The sequence below is a fragment of the Rhinoderma darwinii genome, chromosome 1, assembly GCF_050947455.1.
Source record: "Rhinoderma darwinii isolate aRhiDar2 chromosome 1, aRhiDar2.hap1, whole genome shotgun sequence".
Lineage (NCBI taxonomy): Eukaryota > Metazoa > Chordata > Amphibia > Anura > Rhinodermatidae > Rhinoderma > Rhinoderma darwinii.
The window spans coordinates 375,973,904-375,997,806 of record NC_134687.1 but is presented as its reverse complement, the minus strand read 5'-3'; the positions used below and the strand labels follow the sequence as shown (position 1 = coordinate 375,997,806).

Sequence of the window (23,903 nt, the reverse complement as noted above, 5' to 3'; positions counted from 1 at the left end):
ATAAAAAGTAAATATTATTTTATTAGCAAATGTTCTTTATGATACATTTATATATTTGACTATAATAAACTGAAGCTTTGTACTTTTTTCAGACTATGGAATCTATTGATGCAGGAAAAGCTTTTACGGCATCCTACTTTGGAGACTTACCAGGAGCTATTAAGTCCCTCCGCTACTGTGCAGGCTGGGCAGACAAAAACCATGGCCGCACAATACCTATGGGTAAGTGTTTTTTTAACGCTGTGTAATCTTTTTCACAATAAAGATCATTTTCAATAGCAGGCTATCACTTCTTTTACTTATAGATGGAGATTACTTTACTTTCACAAGACATGAACCTGTTGGAGTATGTGGTCAAATCATCCCTGTAAGTAATACAATCAACAGACTTTATTGTAAAATTCTTGTCAAATGCATACAAAAGGATCCCAAATATCTATAATATTTAAGACATTTTAGACTTCACTTGTCAGATCCAGAATTTTAAATTGCTTACTTTGACTGATTTTAGAAAAAATGAGTCTGACCCCGCAGTCATGTGTTACTTCCTTGCTACCCATTTACTAATGTCTGATACAAAGATTGGGGCAGGAACAGGCAGTTTTATTAGATCTACTTCTCAGCTGGCTGCATAAGACTTCTAGTTTGCAGGGTACAGTAGGTTAGATTAGCACATAAATAAGCATCACTAGGTATCAAGGAGTGGGCAATCAAACCAATACACCTTAAAATAGTAGAACCAAAGCACTGAACAGCAGGAACTGTATGGGACACTAAACTACTGGATGGCTGTGTAAAGGATCTGCCAGGCACTATGTCTGGGTATACTCCCAGGATTAATCAGTCGACACCTGAGGCCAGACCTCTGAGACTGACACCTGCTCCCACCAATCAGGGTGGCAGGCTCAGGAGTGGGAGAGCCTATCGCGGCCTGGTCAGTCAGAGTTAGCTCCGCCCCCTGTCCATTTATACCTGCCGTTTTCTCTTCCTCCTTGCTTGTTATTCTCTTGGATTCCTGGCCCCACTGCTGCCTTGCTCCAGCCTGCTTCTGCCGTGCTTCTGCCTTGCTTCAGTTCCGTTTATCCTGCGTTGCTCTGCCCCTGGCTTGCTTCTGCTCCGTGCTCCCGTTTGTATACTCCACTACTTCCTGATCCTGACTGGCTCTTTCCCGCTCCGTTTCCTCGCGGCGTTCCGTGGGCTACTGTATTCCCTTGCGTGTTCCCTGTTTGTACCCCCTTGCACTTAGACAGCGTAGGGACCGCCGCCCAGTTGTACCCCGTCGCCTAGGGCGGGTCGTTGCAAGTAGGCAGGGACAGGGCGGTGGGTAGATTAGGGCTCACTTGTTCCCTTCACCTCCTTCCGCCATTACATAATAACAAGCCCTTACCTAGTCTACCATTTCTTCTACGCTGACTCTATAATGGACCCCCTTGAGACCCTAACCCAGCAGATGCAGGGCCTCTCCCTACAGGTCCAGGCCCTGGCTCAGAGGGTCAATCAGTCTGACGCTGCCTTTGTAGTACCCCTCACCTCACCTTTAGAACCCAACCTCCAGTTACCTGACCGGTTCTCAGGGGACCGTAAGACTTTTCTCTCCTTCCGGGAGAGTTGCAGACTTTATTTCCGCCTAAGACCTCACTCCTCAGGTTCCGAGAACCAGCGGGTGGGTATCATTATATCCCGACTCCAGGAAGGGCCCCAAGAGTGGGCCTTCTCCTTGGCTCCTGACGCCCCTGAACTTTCCTCCGTTGATCGGTTTTTCTCTGCCCTCGGTCTCATTTACGACGAGACTGACAGGACTGCCTTAGCCGAGAGTCAGCTGGTGACCTTACGTCAGGGTAGGAGACCTGTTGAGGAATACTGTGCTGATTTTAGAAAGTGGTGCGTAGCTTCCCGGTGGAACAACCCGGCCCTAAAGTGCCAGTTTAGGTTAGGATTATCTGACGCCCTGAAGGATCTGCTGGTTAGCTACCCCTCTTCTGACTCCCTAGACCAGATTATGGCCCTAGCAGTACGACTTGACCGACGTCTCAGGGAACGTCAGCTTGAACGTTTCAATGTTTTCCCCTCTGACTGCCCTGCGATTCCCCCCGAGGTCCCGTCTCCTCGCTCTTCCACGGAGGACTCGGAGGTACCTATGCAACTCGGGGCCTCCATGTCCCCTCGACAACGTAGAGAGTTTCGCAGGAAGAATGGTCTCTGCTTCTATTGTGGGGACGACAAGCATCTACTGAACACCTGTCCCAGGCGCAAGAATAAGCAGCCGGAAAACTTCCGCGCCTAAGTGATCATCGGGGAGGTCACTTGGGCGCACAGGTATTTCCCGTTAATACTAAACGCAATAAGTTTTTGCTTCCCTTTCAGGTCTCGTTTGCTGGCCGGTCTGCCACTGGCAGTGCCTTCGTGGATTCGGGCTCATCTGCTAATATCATGTCTGTGGAATTTGCTATGTCTCTAGAGATGCCTTTTATTGATTTACCTTATCCTATCCCCGTAGTGGGTATCGACTCCACTCCTCTTGCTAATGGTTATTTTACTCAGCATACTCCTGTTTTTGAACTCCGTGTTGGCTCCATGCATTTGGAGCAGTGCTCTGTACTGGTGATGCAGGGATTATCGTCCGATCTGGTATTAGGTCTTCCCTGGTTGCAGCTGCATAATCCCACGTTTGATTGGAATACTGGGGATCTCACCAAATGGGGTAGTGAATGCCTGATGTCATGTCTTTCGGTTAACTCTATTTCTCCCCGGGAGGAGGTAAACACGCTTCCTGAGTTTGTTCAGGACTTCGCTGATGTGTTTTCTAAGGAGGCCTCCGAGGTGTTGCCCCCTCATAGAGATTACGATTGCGCCATCGATTTGGTGCCTGATGCCAAGCTTCCTAAGGGGAGGATATTTAATCTTTCATGTCCTGAACGTAAAGCTATGAGGGAGTATATCCAAGAATGCCTGGCCAAGGGTTTCATTCGCCCCTCGACTTCTCCTGTAGGTGCTGGCTTCTTCTTCGTGGGGAAGAAGGATGGTGGTCTTAGGCCGTGCATTGATTATCGGAACTTGAATAAGGTCACAGTAAGGAACCAGTATCCCCTGCCTTTGATTCCGGATCTTTTTAATCAGGTTCAGGGGGCCCAATGGTTCTCTAAGTTCGATCTACGGGGGGCGTATAACCTTATCCGCATCAAAGAGGGGGATGAGTGGAAAACTGCGTTCAACACGCCCGAAGGTCATTTCGAATACCTAGTCATGCCCTTTGGGTTGTGTAATGCCCCTGCCGTCTTCCAGAATTTTATTAATGAAATCCTGAGAGATTACCTGGGTAATTTTCTTGTAGTGTACCTTGATGACATACTGGTGTTTTCCAAGGACTGGTCCTCGCACGTGGAGCATGTCAGGAAGGTCCTCCAGGTCCTTCGGGAAAATAATCTGTTTGCGAAGACCGAAAAATGTGTGTTTGGGGTACAGGAAATACCATTTTTAGGTCAAATCCTCACTCCTCATGAATTCCGCATGGACCCTGCCAAGGTTCAGGCTGTGGCGGAATGGGTCCAACCTGCCTCCCTGAAGGCGCTACAGTGTTTTTTGGGATTCGCTAACTATTACAGGAGATTTATTGCCAACTTCTCGGTCGTCGCTAAGCCTCTTACGGACCTCACTCGCAAGGGTGCTGATGTCCTCCATTGGCCCCCTGAGGCCGTCCAGGCTTTTGAGACCCTCAAGAAGTGCTTTATCTCGGCCCCCGTGCTGGTTCAGCCCAACCAAAGGGAGCCATTTATTGTGGAGGTTGACGCGTCCGAGGTGGGAGTGGGTGCCGTCTTGTCCCAGGGTACCAGCTCCCTCACCCATCTCCGCCCCTGTGCTTACTTCTCTAGGAAGTTTTCGTCCACGGAGTGTAACTATGATATTGGCAACCGCGAACTTTTAGCCATTAAATGGGCTTTTGAAGAGTGGCGTCACTTCTTGGAGGGGGCCAGACACCAGGTAACGGTCCTTACTGACCACAAGAATCTGGTTTTCCTAGAATCTGCCCGGAGGCTTAATCCTAGACAAGCTCGTTGGGCACTATTCTTTACCAGATTTAATTTCTTGGTTACCTATAGGGCTGGGTCCAAAAATATTAAGGCTGATGCTCTGTCACGTAGTTTCATGGCTAATCCTCCTTCTGAGAAGGATCCTGCTTGTATTTTACCCCCTGGTATAATTGTTTCTGCCACTGATTCTGACTTAGCCTCTGACATCGCGGCTGATCAAGGTTCAGCTCCCGGGAACCTCCCTGGGGACAAACTGTTTGTCCCCCTGCAATACCGGCTAAGGGTGCTCAGGGAAAACCATGACTCCGCTCTATCTGGTCATCCTGGCATCTTGGGTACCAAACTCCTCATTACCAGAAACTATTAGTGGCCTGGGTTGCCTAAAGACGTTAGGGCTTACGTCGCCGCTTGTGAGGTCTGTGCTAGGTCCAAGACCCCTAGGTCCCGACCTGCGGGCTTACTACGTTCCTTGCCCATTCCCCAGAGACCTTGGACCCATATCTCCATGGATTTTATCACCGATTTGCCTCCATCTCAGGGCAAGTCGGTGGTGTGGGTGGTAGTAGACCGCTTCAGCAAGATGTGCCACTTTGTGCCCCTTAAGAAACTACCTAACGCCAAGACGTTAGCTTCTTTGTTTGTGAAACACATTTTGCGTCTCCATGGGGCCCCAGTCAATATCGTTTCGGACAGAGGGGTACAATTTGTTTCCTTATTTTGGAGAGCTTTTTGTAAAAAATTGGAGATTGATCTGTCCTTCTCCTCCGCCTTCCATCCCGAAACTAATGGCCAAACGGAAAGGACTAACCAATCCCTGGAACAATATTTAAGGTGTTTCATTTCTGACTGTCAATTTGATTGGGTCTCATTCCTTCCCCTCGCCGAATTTTCCCTGAATAACCGGGTCAGTAACTCGTCAGGGGTCTCCCCGTTTTTCTGTAATTTCGGGTTTAATCCTAGGTTCTCCTCCGTTTCCCCTGGTGGTTCCAATAATCCCGAGGTAGAGGACGTTCATCGGGAACTGTGCACAGTCTGGGCCCAGGTTCAGAAGAACCTAGAGGCGTCCCAGAGCGTACAAAAGATTCAGGCTGATTGTAGACGTTCTGCTAACCCCCGGTTTGTCGTCGGGGATCTTGTGTGGTTGTCGTCGAGGAACTTGCGCCTTAAGGTCCCGTCCAGGAAGTTTGCTCCCCGATTTATTGGACCTTATAAGGTCATTGAAGTCCTCAACCCTGTATCCTTCCGTCTGGAGCTGCCCCCATCCTTTCGTATACACGACGTCTTCCACGCCTCCCTCCTGAAACGCTGCTCCCCGTCCTGGTCCCCCTCGAGGAAACCTCCTGTTCCCGTTCTCACCCCTGAGGGGGTGGAATTCGAGGTGGCCAAGATTGTGGACAGTAGGATGATCCAGGGCTCCCTCCAGTACCTGGTCCATTGGAGAGGATACGGGCCGGAGGAGAGGACTTGGGTTCCTGCTCGAGATGTTCACGCTGGGGTATTGATCAGGAGGTTCCACCTTCTCTTCCCCACTAAACCGGGTCCTCTTAGTAAGGGTCCGGTGGCCCCTCATAAAGGGGGGAGTACTGTAAAGGATCTGCCAGGCACTATGTCTGGGTATACTCCCAGGATTAATCAGTCGACACCTGAGGCCAGACCTCTGAGACTGACACCTGCTCCCACCAATCAGGGTGGCAGGCTCAGGAGTGGGAGAGCCTATCGCGGCCTGGTCAGTCAGAGTTAGCTCCGCCCCCTGTCCATTTATACCTGCCGTTTTCTCTTCCTCCTTGCTTGTTATTCTCTTGGATTCCTGGCCCCACTGCTGCCTTGCTCCAGCCTGCTTCTGCCGTGCTTCTGCCTTGCTTCAGTTCCGTTTATCCTGCGTTGCTCTGCCCCTGGCTTGCTTCTGCTCCGTGCTCCCGTTTGTATACTCCACTACTTCCTGATCCTGACTGGCTCTTTCCCGCTCCGTTTCCTCGCGGCGTTCCGTGGGCTACTGTATTCCCTTGCGTGTTCCCTGTTTGTACCCCCTTGCACTTAGACAGCGTAGGGACCGCCGCCCAGTTGTACCCCGTCGCCTAGGGCGGGTCGTTGCAAGTAGGCAGGGACAGGGCGGTGGGTAGATTAGGGCTCACTTGTTCCCTTCACCTCCTTCCGCCATTACAGGCTGGGTCACTAAACCACTTATAACCTAGGACTGAGGCACTAAAATAATGACCACTAAACCACTGGGTGGCACAAGACCACTAGATACAAAATTTAACAGCTGTGATTCAGGTGCCAAAAGAGTTTGTCTCATCACTGGCTAATAATAATAATGTCACGTATCAAGCCGGAATTCCAACAACATGCAAAACTGCATACAAAGTCTAGATCCACCTTGCATGTAAAACATACATAAGACTATATGGAATAAAAAATGATAAAAATAATGGTCATTCATGGCATTTCAAGCATCAACAGTCAAGCCTATAATCTATAGCCTATTATTCTTGACTATATTTGTTATAAATACATGGGTAGATTGTTCCTCACGGCAGAATTATTCAACTGTGTGAGAGTATTATTAATATAGGATTTGTTAATCTTAACATGCTCTAAAAAATAATAATTTTTACCTGTAATAATAATAATAATAATATAAAATATCTTTTTTTTCATAGTGGAATTTTCCACTTGTAATGTTTGCTTGGAAAATCGCACCTGCACTCTGCTGTGGCAATACAGTTGTCATCAAGCCAGCCGAACAAACACCGCTGACTGCTCTGTACATGGGATCGCTAATAAAAGAGGTGTGTGTTACTTGTACAAAAGCAAACAGAATGGAGTAAGGCCTCATGCACACGACCGTAAAAACTCCCGTTATTACGGGTCGTAATTACGACCCCTAATAACGGGCTCATAGACTTCTATTGGCGACGGGTGCCTTCCCGTTTTCTCACGGGAAGGTGCCCGTGCCGTTGAAAAAGATAGAACATGTCCTATTTCGGGCCGTAATAACGGCACGGACAGTCCATAGAAGTCTAAGGAGCTCTCGTAATGACGGGTGGCTACATGTGTGCACCCGTCATCACGGCAGCGTTGCTAAGCGACGTCAGTAAATAGTCACTGTCCAGGGAGCTGAAAGAGTTAACTGATCGGCAGTAACTCTTTCAGCACCCTGGACAGTGACTACCGATCAGTATAAACCTGTAAAAAATAAAAATAAAAGACGTTCATACTTACCGACAACTTCCTGCTTCCTCCAGTCCGGTCTCCCGCCCGTTGCCTTGGTGACGCGTCCCTCTCGACATCCGGCCCGACGTCCTGGATGACGTTTCAGGCCATGTGACCGCTGCAGCCAATCACAGGTCAATCACAGGCTGCAGCGGTCACATGGACTGCCGCGTCATCCAGGGATGTCGGGCTGGATGTGAAGAGAGGGACACGTCACCAAGACAACGGCCGGGTAAGTATGAATTTCTTTAACTTTTATTACAGAAAAGGCTGTCCCTTCTCTCTATCCTGCACTGATAGAGAGAAGGGGCTGCCGATTAGTGCAGTGCTATTTTGCCGCCAAAAACGTGCTCGTAAATACGGGTGGAATACGTGTGACACCGGACCCATATTTACGAGCACGGGTTCGTAAATACTGGTGCAAAACGGGTGGAATACGTGTGACACCGGACCCGTATTTACGCCAGTATTTATGGGTGGGAAAAAATACGGTCGTGTGCATGAGGCCTAAGTGTGTGTTTTCGTTTCCAAACAGGAGTAGAACTATACATTACATTGTAGCTGCCTATTTCTGCTTCTTCTAAATGTACAGTATCAAACTCAGTTACAAATCTGTAGAAAATTACAACTTGGTTTCTTAATACAGCTTAAAGTAAATATACAGTTTAGGTCCAGAATTATTTTGACAATGACACAAGTTTTGGCATTTTAGCTGTTTACCAAAACATATTGAATAAACAGTTATATAATCAATATGGGCTTAAAGTGCAGATGCTCAGCTTTAATTTGAGGGTATTCACATCCTAATTTGAGGAATTAGAGCTCTTTAATATGTAGCTGCCTCTTTTTCAAGGGATCAAAGGTAATTGGACAATAATCTCAAAAGAAATTTAATGGGCTATTACCTCATTAATCCATCATCAATTAAGCAGGTAAAAGGTCTGGAGTTGATTCCAGGTGTGGCATTTGCATTTGGAATCTGTTGCTGTGAACCCACAACATGAGGTCAAAGGAGCTCTCAATGCAAGTGAAACAGACCATCGTTAGGCTGAAAAAAATGAAGAAATCCATCAGAGAGAGCACAAATGTTAGGAGTGGCCAAATCGACAGTTTGGTACATTCTTGAAAAAAAAGAGCGCACTGGTGATCTCGTGAACTCCAAAAGGCCTGGACGTCCACGGAAGACAACAGTGGTGGATGATCGCAGAATCCTTTCCATGGTGAAGAAAAACCACTTCACAACATCTACCCAAGTGAAGAACACTCTCCTGTAAGTAGGTGTATCAGTATCTAAGTCTACCATAAAGAGAAGACTTCATAAGAGCAAATACAGAGGCTTCCCCACAAGGTGCAAACCATTAATAAGCCTCAAAAATAGAAAGGCCAGATTAGACTTTGCCAAATAACATGTAAAAAAGCCAGCCCAGTTCTGGAACAGCATTCTTTGGACAGATAAAACTAAGATCCACCTGTACCAGAATGATGGGAGGAAGAAAGTATGGAGAAGGTTTGGAACGGCTCATGATCCAAAGCACACCACATCCTCTGTAAAACATGGTGGAGGCAGTGTGATGGCATGGCCATGCATGGCTGCCAAAGGCACTGGGTCCCTAGTATTTATTGATGATGTGACTGAAGACAGAAGCAGCCGGATGAATTCTGAAGTGTTCAGGGATATACTTTCTGCTCAGATTCAACCAAATGCAGCAAGGTTGATTGGACATTGCTTCACAGTACAGATGAACAATGACCCAAAAGATACTGCGAAAGCAACCCAGGAGTTTTTTAAGGCAAAGAAATTTAATATTCTGCAATGACCAAGTCAATCACCAGATCTCAACCCGATCGAGCTGCATTTCACTTGCTTAAGACAAAACTTAAGGAAGAAAGACCCACAAACAAGCAACAACTGAAGACGCTGCAGTAAAGGCCCGGCAAAGCATCACAAAGGAGGAAACCCAGCGTTTGGTGATCTCCATGGGTTCCAGACCCCAGGCAGTCATTGCCTGCAAAGGATTCTCTACAAAGTATTAAAACAAACATTTTATTTATGATGTTAATTTGTCCAATTACTTTTGAGCCCCTGAAATGAGGAGGCTGTGTAGAAAAATGGTTGCAATTCCTAAACGTTTCACAGGATATTTTTCTTCAACCTCTTGAATTAAACCTGAAAGTCTACACTTCAATTGCATCTCAGTTGTTTCATCTCAAATCCAATGTGGTGGCAGCAAAGCCCAAATCATGAAGATTGTGTCATTGTCCAAATAATTCTGGATCTAACTGCATCACCTATATTTTTTTTTTGCACTAATTAAAATCAGATAGTGAAACATAATCTTTTTCTTTTATCTCGTTTTTTTTTATTGTAGATTTTTTTAATTCTATTTTCTGTACATGTTTATGGAGGCAGGATCTGGCCTAAGTGGATTTTAACAGCATTTAGAAATATGCTTTACAGCAGCCACATGGACCATAGGAGCCTGTGAACAGGAGAGGACCCATTGACTTCTATAGGAGAGTTTAGTAGGCATGCTCTGTGACCTGTGCAGAGGTCATTGTGCAGGAAGGGATAGGAGAGCAGCTTTGTCCATCACATATTTTTTTTTTTTTTACTCTGCGTATGTGGCACTGCTCTAAACCAAGCCACAATGCAAAGCGGGAATATAGCCTAAGATATTCTAAATTCAGACTTACTAGAATAATGACTCTTCTTAAATAGAGGTCCAGCAGGCAACAACAACAATAAGTGAAAAGCTCCCCTCCAAAAGGAATAAAACTATCTCTAAAGTGCTATATGCTTGACTACCCTGTATGTCAATGTCTTACTCCAGAGGGTGCCTAAGAACAATGCATTAGAAAATTTGAGACATCCATCTGTGGGCAGATCTGTTCCTGACTTTCAGTCCTCATCAGCAATGTGCATAGATTCTGATTATTTTTAGCAATATGACATTTGAATTCAATTACTTTATTTTATGAATAGGTATTATATAGATATGTCTACATTTTATATCCCCTATCATAGTTTGTAATATTGCCACATACTGTGATGCGAAATATAACATGTTCCATTGCTTTTCTACTTTGTAGGCAGGTATTCCACCAGGAGTAGTGAATATAGTTCCTGGATATGGACCCACAGCCGGAGCAGCTATATCACATCACATGGAAATTGATAAAGTTGCATTCACTGGATCAACTCAGGTATTACTCTTATCTCACATACTGTGAGAAAATCTTACTGGCAAAGCATCTAGCGAAGAACTACTGAACTAGATTTATAGTTAATTCTATGCTGAGACTGCTGAATATACTATTATGTGTTATATACCGACACATAGTTATTAATTATGCAAAATTATTTTACACGGAAGCACATGTAGACATTTTTTATTGCTTGCGGTTTTACGCATTTATTCTCCCATAGCAGCATTGCTTCTAAGGTGCCTCAATAATACAGAACCTTAAAGAGGCTCTGTCACCAGATTATCAAATCCCTATCTCCTATTGAATGTGATGGGCGCTGCAATGTAGATAACAGCAAAGTTTTCTGTTTTTTTAAAAACGATCATTTTTGCCCATGTATCTTCTCTCTCCGACGCCAAGGTTGAAGGACCTGTGGGTGACGTCACGCTGTGTGTCTGCAGTGAAAGAAGCTGGGTGGGAACGATGAGAAGTGTATGATGCTGATTTGTCAGCGTCATACACTTCTATTCACAACGCCCAGTTGGTAAAAACACAATACACGCCCAGTTGGTAAAACGAGAAAACACGCCCAGTTGTCCATTGAAAAACTCATTTGCATATATATAAAATTGCTCATAACTTGGGCAAAAATGATCGTTTAAAAAAAAACTAAAAAACTTTGCTGTTATCTACATTGCGGCGCCGATCACATTCAATAGGAGATAGGGATTTGATAATCTGGTGACAGAGCCTCTTTAAGGACTTCATGTACTAAAGCACAGGGTCAAACCCATGCACATGCAATGGTGGGAGAAAAAAAGCTCCTGGTTTCCTAGTGGGTGCGCAGTATGAAGGGCTATTGGAGAAAAGATGAGAGACTGTGATTACATATTGCGATCAAAATGCAAATTATTTTTTTTGCCGTGAAACACAGCAAAACCGCACCATTTCCTGCAAAATCGGGCAAACAAAAAGGAGCAAAAAAACAAAAACGCATTTGACCGCGATGTGTGAACCCAGTCTAAAGCTCTAATCAGACAAGTGTTGCAAAACTAGTCTGTGTTTCATCTGTGAAACACTGACGGTTTTACATTAAAGTTGTGCTGCCTAATTTTTTCAAGGACCCATTGACTTGAATGGGCAAGCCAATTGCGAGAATCGCACCAAAGTAGTGCACACTGCAAGTTTTTCTGCACAGACCGATGATCTGTGCGGAAAACTAGTCATGTGAATGAGCTGATTGACTATAGTGGGTATTAAGTCCATATGCTGTCGGTTCTACACTCGGATGTGAACATTGCATTTGTAAACGTCCGTAACACAGAACTTTAATATGGACGTATTACGGAAGATATTGCATCAGTATTTCATCAGTATTACAGATCCGTATTAGGAAAAAGGAAATAAGACAGTCACTGTGAAATACAGATGCAATACGGATGAAATACTGATGACATGACATACGGATTAAATATGGATACATCCGTATTTGAATCACTCTCTATAAACGTCAATGGGCGTTTTCCACCTGCAATACGGATAAAAGTACTGCTTGCTGTGTTATGCAAGTATTTTTTTTACACCTATGTGAATAGCCTCATTGATTATTACGGTCTACAAAAACGGATGGAATACGGATGTAAAATACGCTTGTCTGCAAGATCCAGATCCAATAGGTCAAGTAGGTGATATACTGCCTGAATAGTTACAATTTAAACCTTCTTTTTGGACATCTTTTTTAGAGCAATAAAAATGAAACAATACTGGCTTATGAGTGTCTATAGTTAATAGGATTTGGAGTTCCTCCTGGAAGAAGCCAGAGAAATAATGCCCTGTAAGAGGATCGTCACTTTAATAATGATATCCTACACAGGTGACTAGGTGGCATGTCTGGTGCATAGCCTGTTTTTCAACCAAAGTTTTTTAATCACTTCACACTTGGAAAAAAATGGTCTAGTTTACCCTTTAAAAACATTGGTACATGAACGGTTTAAAATAGAAATGGCCATTCGAGCCGAAAGATGTATGTGAACAGAGGCTGTTTTGGGGATTGAGTTTCATTAAATTTGATGAAAAAACGTCTATACATATCACTGAATGTATTTATTTTCTTGTATGTATCCAGGTTGGAAAGCTAATAAAAGAAGCTGCTGGAAAGAGTAACCTCAAAAGAGTTACACTGGAGCTTGGAGGAAAAAGTCCAAATATCATTTTTGCTGATGCAGACTGTTAGTATCACTAAATTATTGTTACCGTTAGTATTTATTGCAATCATCATCAATAAATTAGGGCTGCGCCTGAATTAAACCTGTAAAAGGCTGCTGTCGCAAAAGATTTAGACAGGGACAGCCATAAGGCTCATACACACTGCTGAGCCCAGTGCATTGAGCCTATACCAGAGTGCACAGAGGCCGTTCAGCCTCCGTGCACTGCCCTACGGGCTTGTTGTACTCTTTTCTTTTAGAGAGATATTCTTTCCTAGAAGCAATGCTTCTAGATGAGAATACTTTCCTTACATACGGCATAGGAGCATGACACAATTTTTTTTAATGTCAGATTTGTACCTCTGTATGCCTTTGTATAGAATCTTAATTTTAATCACTGCTACACTTAATTGTACAAAATAACACAATTCCAAAATATATGGTTTCTAGGTAGTGGAGGGCTGGCAAGGGAGACTAAGGCTCTGTTCACATATGCATCGGAGCTTCCATTGCAGATTCTATTAAATTTAAAGGAAGAATAGCATTGAATGCAGTGCTGTTGGTTCCGTCAAAATGACGGACACATTGCCGTAACCCAATTACCCCATTGCGCCAATGACGTCCTTCAGGAGCCGGTGGTATCTGTCATACGGCAGATCCGGCAAAGTGTTGTGGTTTCTGTTATGAACTAAAGCCATAGGCTAGTGTGACCATAGCCTTCAAAGCATTTTTCCTGTTCTGGCACTTGTTATGTCCAGGAGGAACATAGGATGGGAAATGTTGAAATCCAACATGCTTGTTTCCCTCATATTAGAGAGAACTCACCATGTGCAGCCTTGAGGCATAGCATTCTCCCCTTGAAGCAATGCTTCTCGAGAAGAATATTTGTGTAAAATGCTATGAGAGGATACAGTGTCACAATTTTTTTCTCACATACATTTAGTATGAATCCATGAGACAAAGAACGCTGACTTCTTGTGCATAAAAATCAAAGGCACATTAAGGTGCAGTATGGACCTATAGCAGGCTATGTAGGACATATTACAAGTCCATAATGTGGCCATGTGCATGAGGCCTTATAACTTTGCACTGCTTGGTAAGGGAATTCTCATAGCCACGGCTATCCTGCAGAAAGACACAAGCATGGGCCCTGTATCCTTTATTACATCCAGTTCCCCTAGATTAATTCCCATAATTCTATATCATTGTAGCAATTTCTTAAAAATCACCCCTTTACAACGAAGGACGGATATATATCGGTCCTATACAGGAGCTAGTTCCCACATAAGGACGGATATATCCATCCTCTGATTGCGTGGGTACTGCCACTCTATCCACGCAATCAGCGGCAGGAGCATGGCTGTTATACACAGTCTGGCTCCTGCCCCAACTGCCGGAATTGAAGTGCTCTCTGATTCCGGCAGTTTAACACATTAGATGCCGCTGTCAATAGCGGCAGCGGCATCTAATGTGTTTGACAGAGGGAGGGAGCTCCCTCTGTCACCCCATTGGCGTCCCCGCAAAGAAATCGCTGGGCGCCATTTGGTTTCTATTGCAGCCGGGGGCCTAACCAAGACCCCCAGGTATGCCTTTAGCAACTGTCTATTAGGCCATAAATTACCTGTCAGTTCTATCCTGACAGACAATAATGCTTTGATATACTAAGTATACCAAAGCATTATATCTGTGATCAAAAGATCGCAAAGTGAAGTCCCCTAGTGTGACAGAGAAAAACAGGAAAATAGTCAAATAAAGTTTATGAAAAAAAACAAAAACGATTACAGTAAAAATAAAATAAAACCACTTTTTTTCCCCCAAAAAGTGTTTTTATTTAGTAAAAGTGCCAAAACAAATAACACATACACATATATGGTATTGCCGCGATCGTAACGACTCGAACAAGAAAATAAAGACATTAATTAAACGGCCGGATGAACGGCATACAAAAAAAACGTCAAAATTCCTTTTTCTCTCCCATTCCCTCCATATAAAAATAAAATAAAAGTTAATCAATAAGTCCCATGTACCCCAAAATAGTACTAATAAAAACCACACCTTGCCCAGCAAAAATCAAGCCCACAAACGGCCACATTGACGGAAAAATAAAAAAGTTACGGCTCTTGGAATGCGGCGATGCAAAAACAAGTAATTTTTTAAAAAGGGTTTTTATTGTGCAAACATAGGAAAACACATAAAACCTTTATATAATTGGTATCCCCGTAATCAAGCCAACCCTTAGAATAAAGATAACGTGTTATTTGCGCTGCATAGTAAATGGCGTAAATTTATAACGTGAAAATCAATGCTGGAATAGCTGCTTATTTTCAACACTCTCCTGAAATAAAGTTAATAAAAGTTAATTGATATATTATATGCATCCAAACATGGTGCAATTGAAAAACACAACTCGTTTCGCAAAAAAACAAGCCCTTAAATGGCTATGTCGACAGAAAAAAAAAAAAGTTACAACCCTTGGAATGCGACCGTGAAAAAAATAAAAATAATCCTTGGTCATTAACGCGCAAAACGGCCTGGTCATTAAGGGGTTAAAGGGACACTGGCCAAAATGAAACTTTGTGTCAGTCCATCACCTGTTATTTTTCTTGCTGCTTCTATCGCTATATATCAGACTGGGAAGGTTGCTTAGCAGCAGTGTAAATCAGGCTTGGTGACACGCTTTCTCTACTTGATTCTATGGAGATCTATTTGTCACCCTTCACTGGCTTCAGCAGTTCCGGTACCATACTAGTTATATACAAGGGGGGGGGGGACAAAAACTTCTATCATTAGCCACCACTGATACTCAGACAGGTTCCTGTCACACAGACGTATAATGTAGAAGAATATAGTGCAGCCTCCCCGTCTGTATACTTATGGCTTCTCAGCTTTATTTAGGAGAATATTGCAGAGAATGATAATCACAGTGTCCCCCAGCATGCAGGAATGGTATGGTCTTTAGTTGGTCATGTGATGCTGTGCTGAAGCATCGTGGGATTGATAGTAAAGCAGAGAGGAAGAGAAAGCTGGGGAAATCTAAGAGTCAAGATGGAGGCTTTTTTTAAAGCACAGACGAGGCAGCAGTTCAAAAACTAAGTAGAGTATACATAAAAGAAGTGTAGAGTGTGGTATACAGTCAGGTGGGGGGTGCACACATGGAAAATTGTGTTTCCACTGGAGGTCTTCTTTAAGATATTTTCAAGTTTATTTCCATAATTTCTGATAGTTGTCTTTAATACTCGTTCATCAGCTGATCGTGTCCCTATTTAAACAGGGCAATGATCAGGAAGGAGCATTCATATGAACGCTTGTTTGCACGATCATTGGCAGTATAAAAGGGCCTTTAGTACAGAAACCATATTTCTCAATATCCTTGAACGCTACAGATGTGAATCTTAAGATATGTTTGATTATTATCAGAAACCCCCTTCAGCTTTTTTACTGTCATTGCTAAAACATTCACTCATGAACCTTTCAGCCATGTATTCTAAACTTCATCTATTTCTCAAATAATATTTGTTATATATTTTTTCTCCCAGTGGACGTTGCAATAGAGCAGGCCCACAATGGGCTGTTCTATCATCAAGGACAGTGTTGTATAGCTGGATCTAGAATATTTGTGGAAGAACCAATTTATGAAGAATTTGTGCGCAGAAGTGTTGAGAAAGCCAAAAAACGAGTTCTAGGGGATCCCCTCTCACCTGCAACACAGCAAGGACCACAGGTAAAAAAAAATGTAACTACGTAATTAGGTAAAGGTCATAATTAGTCATAAACTAAAGGATTATGACACACAATGCTATAGACATTGAAATTTCTTATCTTTATAGTTTGTTTCATCTAAGGAATTTATCTGACTGAACCTTCCGGACACTTTTTTGTTTCCATGTATTATTATATACCATTATGGGGAACGGTAGGATTTTTTGTAGTTTAGTATGTTTGTTTTTTTTGAAGACGTGCGCTGTCAAATATCCCACATTTAGTTTCCCAGTAAAACCAGAATTATTCACTTGTGTACCTTAATAAAAGAGTGCTGTGTATAATGATACCACAGAGTATTATAATTATACATTCAAGTGAGAGCTGCTGTATTAGTGCTATGTGAATTTGCCAGGTTCCCAGGCTTTCTATGCTTAAGGATCAAAATGCGCAAGAAAATAACTAGTCTAGTTCTTGGCAAGACTCCAAGGTGTTGTTTTCAGTCCTTGGCCTAGACACATGATTAAACATACCGCTCGGGCTGCTACTAAATTGAATTCTGATGTGTACATCTTTTTACGAAAAAAAAAACCCATATCTTAGCAGAAAGAGATTATACAGTACAACGTTGAGTCTGTTGTTCATGGGATTTTAACAAGCAGCACAGAGTGAGAAATATAGATGCACTTTTTTGGTCCCCTTTCTATTAGGTGTCTAGGCGTACTATCATTTTCCACAACAAAAAGATCTAAAGCCCCCTTTAGAATTGTTACAACAGATAAGATGCCCCCTTTAGTTCCTAGATGCACGAGGCTTATTTTCTTATGCAAAATCTTCTGAATTCTTGTAATTTTTGTCAATGAATAGGCCTAGAGTTGGCCAAAATTTGTGCTGTTTTCAACTAGTCTTCTTAATGAATTTGGCCTCAACTACTTACATCTCATTGGAAACCACACATATTTTCCATCACTTACTAAATTTGATGAGCCACAAGAAAAGTTGCAAATTTTACAACAAATTTGTTGCATTTCACAGTTTGCAATTTATTTTTTTTGTTTACAGTTTTTACCTAAATCTGGTGTGAACTGTTTTGTAAATGTGGGCTATTGTTTTGTAAGATAAAGAATTAGGAAGTAAATTGTTCTTCATAAACAACACATAATTATGTTGCTTTTTTGGAGGGTCAGAAGGTTTTGAGGTCCTGAACTAATGGCTGCTAAAAACAAAATAATTTCCTGTGTAATAATTAACGCAACTAATGTATCCAGTACAATTTTAATATTATACAATAAAACATCCCCCCTTAGAGAGAGACAGCGGACTATTAAACAGTTAACACTAATAGACTTTTTACATTCTTTATTCTAATATTAAAAAATTCCAAAACTTTTAAAAGGGAATAACCTTTATTTACTTAAGATTTCAGATTTTATCAAGTGTTAAGAAACTCTACAGGCCCCCAAAGTTTAATGTACCTAAATGGTGCCGTTAGGGTATGTTCACACGCAGTGTTTTCAGACATAAATCGGGCGTTTTACGCCTGAAAAAACGCCCCTAATACGCCTACGAACATCTGCCCATTGCTTTCAATGGGAATTATGATGTTCTGTTCCCACGAGCCTTTATTTTACGCGTCGCTGTCAAAATACGGCGCGTAAAATGACGGCTCATCAAAAGAAGTGAAGGACACTTCTTGGGACGTTTTTGGAGGCGTTTTTCATTGACTCCATTGAAAAACAGCTCCAATAACGGCCGTAAAAAACGCAGCGAAAAACGCGAGTTGCTACAAAAATGTCTGAAAATCAGGAGCTGTTTTCGCCTGAAAACAGCTAGGTATTTTAAGACGTTTTTGCTCACTGCGTGTGAACATACCCTTACAGAGATCCCCTGGTTCCTCCTACTAGGCTGCAGCTGAAGCCTGTGCTGCAATAACATTAGAGCAGTTCTGTCCTAAGCCGCTTTTTTTTTTCTTTTTTTTAAAACATTTGCCATTTTCCCCAAAAGTAAAATAAACATAATTGGTATTGTCAAGTCTGTAAAACTTGGAACTATAGCAAAATAACATTACGGTTCTCGCACAGTGAACACCATGAAAAAAAATATGCCAGAACTGTTGTTTTTCCATCTTTTCACCTCCATTAAAAACGACAGATTAACTTGAAAAAACAAATCCTCACACAGTTCAGCTCCACAGACGCAAAGCTAAGAAAATTGTGTGTCTCTGAATATGGTGACAAATAGCGACGCATTATTTTATTTTGTAAAAGTGGTAAAAATTTGGTATAACCGTAATCATATCAACCCACAGAATAAAGTTAACATTAAGCGCACGGTGATCGCCGTAAAGGCAAACCCAAAAAACATGGAGGTATTGCTGTTTTTTTCCATTCCACCCCAGGAATAAAAAAATTCTGTACATTAAATGGTACACTAAATGGTGCAATTACATTTTTTTTACAACTAATTGATGAGCTGCCTTCCACGCTTTAGTCTTAGATACAGGGCCCGAGCAGACAGTAATCTTATACAGTATAAGATTACTGTCTGCTGTGGTCCTGTATCTAAGCCTACCTTGTGGTAAGCTTAGATACAGGGTCTAACAGACCGTGTCACACATGGACCCTGAATCTAAGCCTACCACATGGGATTCTTACATACATGGCCCATGTCTGATACTGTCTGATGGGCCATGTATCTAAGCTTACCACATAGTAGGCTTAGATACAGGGCCCCAGCAGACAGTAATCTTATACATTATAAGATTACTGTATTTTGGGGCCCTGTATCTAAGCCTACCTTGTGGTAGGTTTAGATACATGGTACAACAGACAGTATCACATATGGGCCCTGTATCTAAGCTTACCACATGTGTTATTAATGTTTTTTTTTGTGTTTGTGTTTTTTTACAGTTTCGGTCGTTGGACTACGTCGGATTCGAGGACTACTTCGATGACAGCTTTTTAAATTTTCAATAAAATAGTTAATGAGGATTGTGGGGGGGGGGGGGGGTTTATTTTAATAAAATATTTTATCTGTGTATTTGTATTTTCTTTTAAACTTTATTACTACCGCCACCTGGGGTACTGGGAAGAGCCGGGTACGATCCAGTACCTAACCATCTGTAGCAATGTTCGGGCACTGGGGTGTCCACAGGCTAGTATTATTAGGCTGGGAAAGGTCAATAACAGTGGCCCTTCCCACCCTGGTAATGCTAGGCTGCTGCTGCTTTGTTGTCTCTGGCTGGTTCTTTAAATAAATTATTGGAAAAAACGACATCCCCCCCCCCCCATTTTTCATAACCAGCCAGATACAACATAACAGCAGCAACCTAGCATTACCAGGGTGGGAAGGGCCACTGTTTTTGGCCATTCCCAGCCTAATAACACTAGCCTGCGGCCGCCCCATTTACCGGCCATCACTACAGATGATCGGGTACTGGATTGTAACCAGCTCTTCCCGGCACCCCTGGTAGCAGTGGGTACCTGGGTAATAATGGGGGTTAGTGTTAGCCTCTGCACTGGCTAACACTAAGCCCCGCCTTAGTAATGGACGTTGTCAATAAGCCCACAGCTATTAATAAGGCAGTAGTAATAACGTTTTTTTTAAAATACAAGTACATAAAAAAATATATTTTATTGAAATAAAAAAACCCACACAACCCTCATTAAACATTTTATTGAGAATAAAAAAAGCCGCAATCGAAGTAGTCCTGGAATCCGACGTAGTCCAATGAACGAACCTGTAAAAAAACACAAACACAAAAAAAAATTGTAACACATAAAAAAGCAAAACAATTATTATCTTACCTTTCCTGGGTCCAGCACTAGAGCCGCAATGTCAGCGAGCTGGGCCCTATATCTAATCCAATCATGTGTGATACTGTCTGCTGAGCCGCTGTATCTAATCCTATCCATAGCTATAAGGTCAGAGTGCAACAGATATGCTGTCTCATCTATTTATATTTACACACACATACATATGCACACATATACATACACGTACACATATTTTTTTGGGGGGTGGACATATGTTAGATACAGGGCCCCAGCAGTAACTATCCTTGTACTAAGTCTATCATGTGTGATACTGACTGCTGGGGCACTGTGTCTAAGTCTATCATGCGTGATACTGTCTGCTGGGCCATGTATCTAAGCCTATCATGTGTGATACTGTCTGCTGGGGCCATGTATCTAAGCCTATCATGTATGATACTGTCTGCTGGGGCCATGTATCTAAGCCTATCATGTATGATACTGTCTGCTGAGACAATGTATCCAATTCTATCCAGCGGTGTAGCTATAGGAGCCTTAGTCTTATAGATATGCTACCTCCGATATATATGTAAAATAAAATACAAATAAATAGGGGGGGGGGGTAAATATATGTCTCGGGGCTTGGGCCCCTGATCTTTTAAGACCCTAGCGACGCCCCTGGTCACATGTTTAAATGATTCTTTTTGGCCAATCAGCTGACTAGGACGTGTTCTTTAATGTATATCATGTGCTCCCAAATTAGAGCTAAAGCTGTCATTAGGGCATCAAATTCCAGAATATCTGTTGATCAGAGATTGTCTATACATTTTGTGGCCCTATTTGTTAAATTTACTTTCTTCTGCAGGAAACATTCAAAACTAATTCTGAGACCCCACTCGGGGTTCAATACAGGGGCTCTGTATCTCTGAACACGGGTATCCTTACTAGTTCAGCTATTGAATGCTCTCTTGTATGGCAGAGTGCTTTTTGTGTGAGGAAGAACTAAATAACATCATATTTGAAATATTTTACTGATAAATCCTTCTTGAAATGAAACATTATACCGCTCATATTTTCTTTCTAACATTCTGCTGTGAATTAAAATGCAATAGAACATAGTGTTGTATTACCTTGTCATTAATTACATTGTGTAGATACAATTAGACAACACACATCCTGATAAAGCCTGGGAGGAATTCACTATGCATGACATAAACGGTAGAAGAAAAGCACAAGGCCTACCAATTTCTTCAAGGGAGTAATTTCACTTGTATTTCAGTCAAGCGTAAATCTTTTATAGCCATTCTCATTATCTTGGGTCTCGATTCTGCATTATGGAATTTGGCTCAAGTTACAGGATAAACAAGTTAAAAAAAGAAAAAAAAAAAGAAACCTGAGATTGTGATGAAAAATAATGATATGCTCTGTTAACTATTGTGATAAAGTGGAATTAATGTACTCACCATAGGTGTTGTGTGATTATAGAGTGAATGTCATGACCAGAAATCCTGATGTTAATACAATTTATTGATAATACATTAAAATATATTACTTTAAATTGTTGCTAGTGTATATAATGTGCATGCAAGTATAAACATATATGTAAGTATTTTTATTGATGGAAATAATAATAATACTATTTAGCAAGAGTTACTTCCAAAATACTATAGTATGGAAGGCAGAGGATTAAAAGGTGAGCTCAAAGTTAAATTTTTATTAAGCCTAGAAATCTTCTTTGTAATGGAAGGTAACTGCCTAAGAATTATATACTCCAACATGTTCAAGTAGTCTATAAAAGGACATCTTATTGTTGTACCTGTAATCCTTACCAGTGGCCCAAAATGTTTTAACAACCATGCAGTGGCGTATCGTAAAGTATCTGGACGCCATTGCAAAATCTGTAACGGGGTCACCCACAAACCATGTGCCATCTTGAATACTGGTAGGGGTGACTGCTTCTTCTGCACCGCTATAGCTACACCCCTGTAACCATGGTTAAAAGAAACCCTAGAGAGCGTTTAGGAGGATCTTTCTCATGGAAATTACCATCAGATCCTTTCTACATAACTTTTCAGACCATCAATAGTTTGTCTGCAGTTTGAAAAGTGATCCTGTGTAAAGAGCCTTTTATTGGCCTTGTCACAAATTTGGTCCAGTCCACGATACTGGTTAAACTGTGTTTCAGCTTTTTATTGTCCTCCACTAAATGTTAGGTGTTATCAATAATACTTTTATGAAATTTACATAAACGTCAAAACACTTCTCAAAAATCCAGATCAATTAAACAATAAAGGCATGTGGGAGTATTATATTATTGCTGCTTCTAGCAAAAAAACATTTTCAAACCTATGAAATCCTTTGTATGCTACATTGTGATCACTTTCTCAGATTCTAATACTTTGTCACAATGAAAATGTTTTGTAAAAATAATAGGCGTTCTTCATAATTCTACATTTTAGATTGACAAGGAGCAATATGACCGAATTCTTGAGTTAATTGAAAGTGGAAAGAAGGATGGAGCTAAATTGGAATGTGGGGGTTGCCCATGGGGCAATAAAGGGTTCTACATCGAGCCTACTGTCTTCTCAGATGTTAAGGATGAGATGCGCATTGCCAAAGAAGAGGTATGTATCTCAGTAAATAAGGGTGAATCTTCTCTTTCTTTCTAAAAGTTTTTCAAATGCTGAGCCTCGTTTCTCCTTCCACAATTTATTGTCTTGTTATATCATTTCAGAATGGTGGAGGCTCCTCCTAAAAAAAAGTGTTTTCATCTGTGCTAAAGAACATGATGGTTTTTAAAGAGGTTGTCTCAGTAAGGGTGTGTTCACATTAGTGTTGGACTTTCGTTCATATGTTCTGTTCGATCCTTTACATCGGAGGAACCGATGAATGAAAAGCCAAACGAAAACCATAACTTCCATTTGAATTACAATTTATTTCAATGGTAATTCTTCCGTTTCAATTGGTTTCCGTTCTGTAAGGTTTCCATTGTTTTCACGAAAACAATAGCGTAGTCAACTACGTTATTGTTTCTGTGAAAAAACGGAAACCTTACAGAACAAGAAACAAATGGAAACGAACTGCAACGGAAGAATTACCATTGAAATCAATGGTAATGCAAACGGAAGTTATGGTTTCAGTTTGGAGTTCCTCTGACGGAAAGTTTGAACTGAACTCATGAATGGAAGCTTGACGCTGATGTGAACAGGGCCTAAGACAAACGCTTTCCATATGCCCTATTAGGGTATATGGACATGATGGAGGAAAGTCTCCCCTCTATGAGAGAGACTGGAGAGCAGCTAACAAAGAGGGGAATGGCTGCCATTTAATACTACATTTTCCCTACAGAAGCCAATTAAATGGCCAAATCCTGCTTCACGGGATAGAGAAGCCAGAACTGTGGCGACCAGCTGATTGCCAGACCAGCTTCTATTTACAATGGAGTGTCTATATGAGTCAATTCTAAAAAAAAAAAGGAATATATCCTGAAGTTCAAGATCAGGATAAAAAAAATGTAAAATGCAGACCTATAGGCTTTATAAACAATAACTTGATTTATAGATATTGCAGTATCATGGTTAATGAGATAATAAGGATAAAGATCCTTGCAGATGGGATAAACATGAACAGTACACATGGATCTGTTTTATAGGGAAGCATCAATGAACAAAGAAAAGAACTGGTAGTAACCATTGTTATCACAGTTGAAGTAGCTTTCCCATGAAATGTTTTATGACAAATCAATAGGACACAAATCTGCGGGGTTCTGCTGCTGGGACCACCATTGATCCAGGCTGCACACACACAGTTGATCTCTATTA

General features: G+C 41.9%; 1 protein-coding gene across 1 annotated transcript in view; it reads left to right on the top strand.

The window, feature by feature from the left end:
- The window catches only part of ALDH1A1 (aldehyde dehydrogenase 1 family member A1), a 68,044-nt gene that overhangs the window by 30,482 nt on the left and 13,659 nt on the right, over window positions 1-23,903 (top strand). Inside the window, exons 4-10 of the mRNA XM_075828119.1 lie at window positions 93-222; window positions 306-367; window positions 6,689-6,817; window positions 10,332-10,445; window positions 12,553-12,655; window positions 16,168-16,352; window positions 22,542-22,706. Coding sequence (XP_075684234.1) covers window positions 93-222; window positions 306-367; window positions 6,689-6,817; window positions 10,332-10,445; window positions 12,553-12,655; window positions 16,168-16,352; window positions 22,542-22,706 — 888 coding nt within the window. The remainder of the gene's footprint in view (window positions 1-92; window positions 223-305; window positions 368-6,688; window positions 6,818-10,331; window positions 10,446-12,552; window positions 12,656-16,167; window positions 16,353-22,541; window positions 22,707-23,903) is intronic.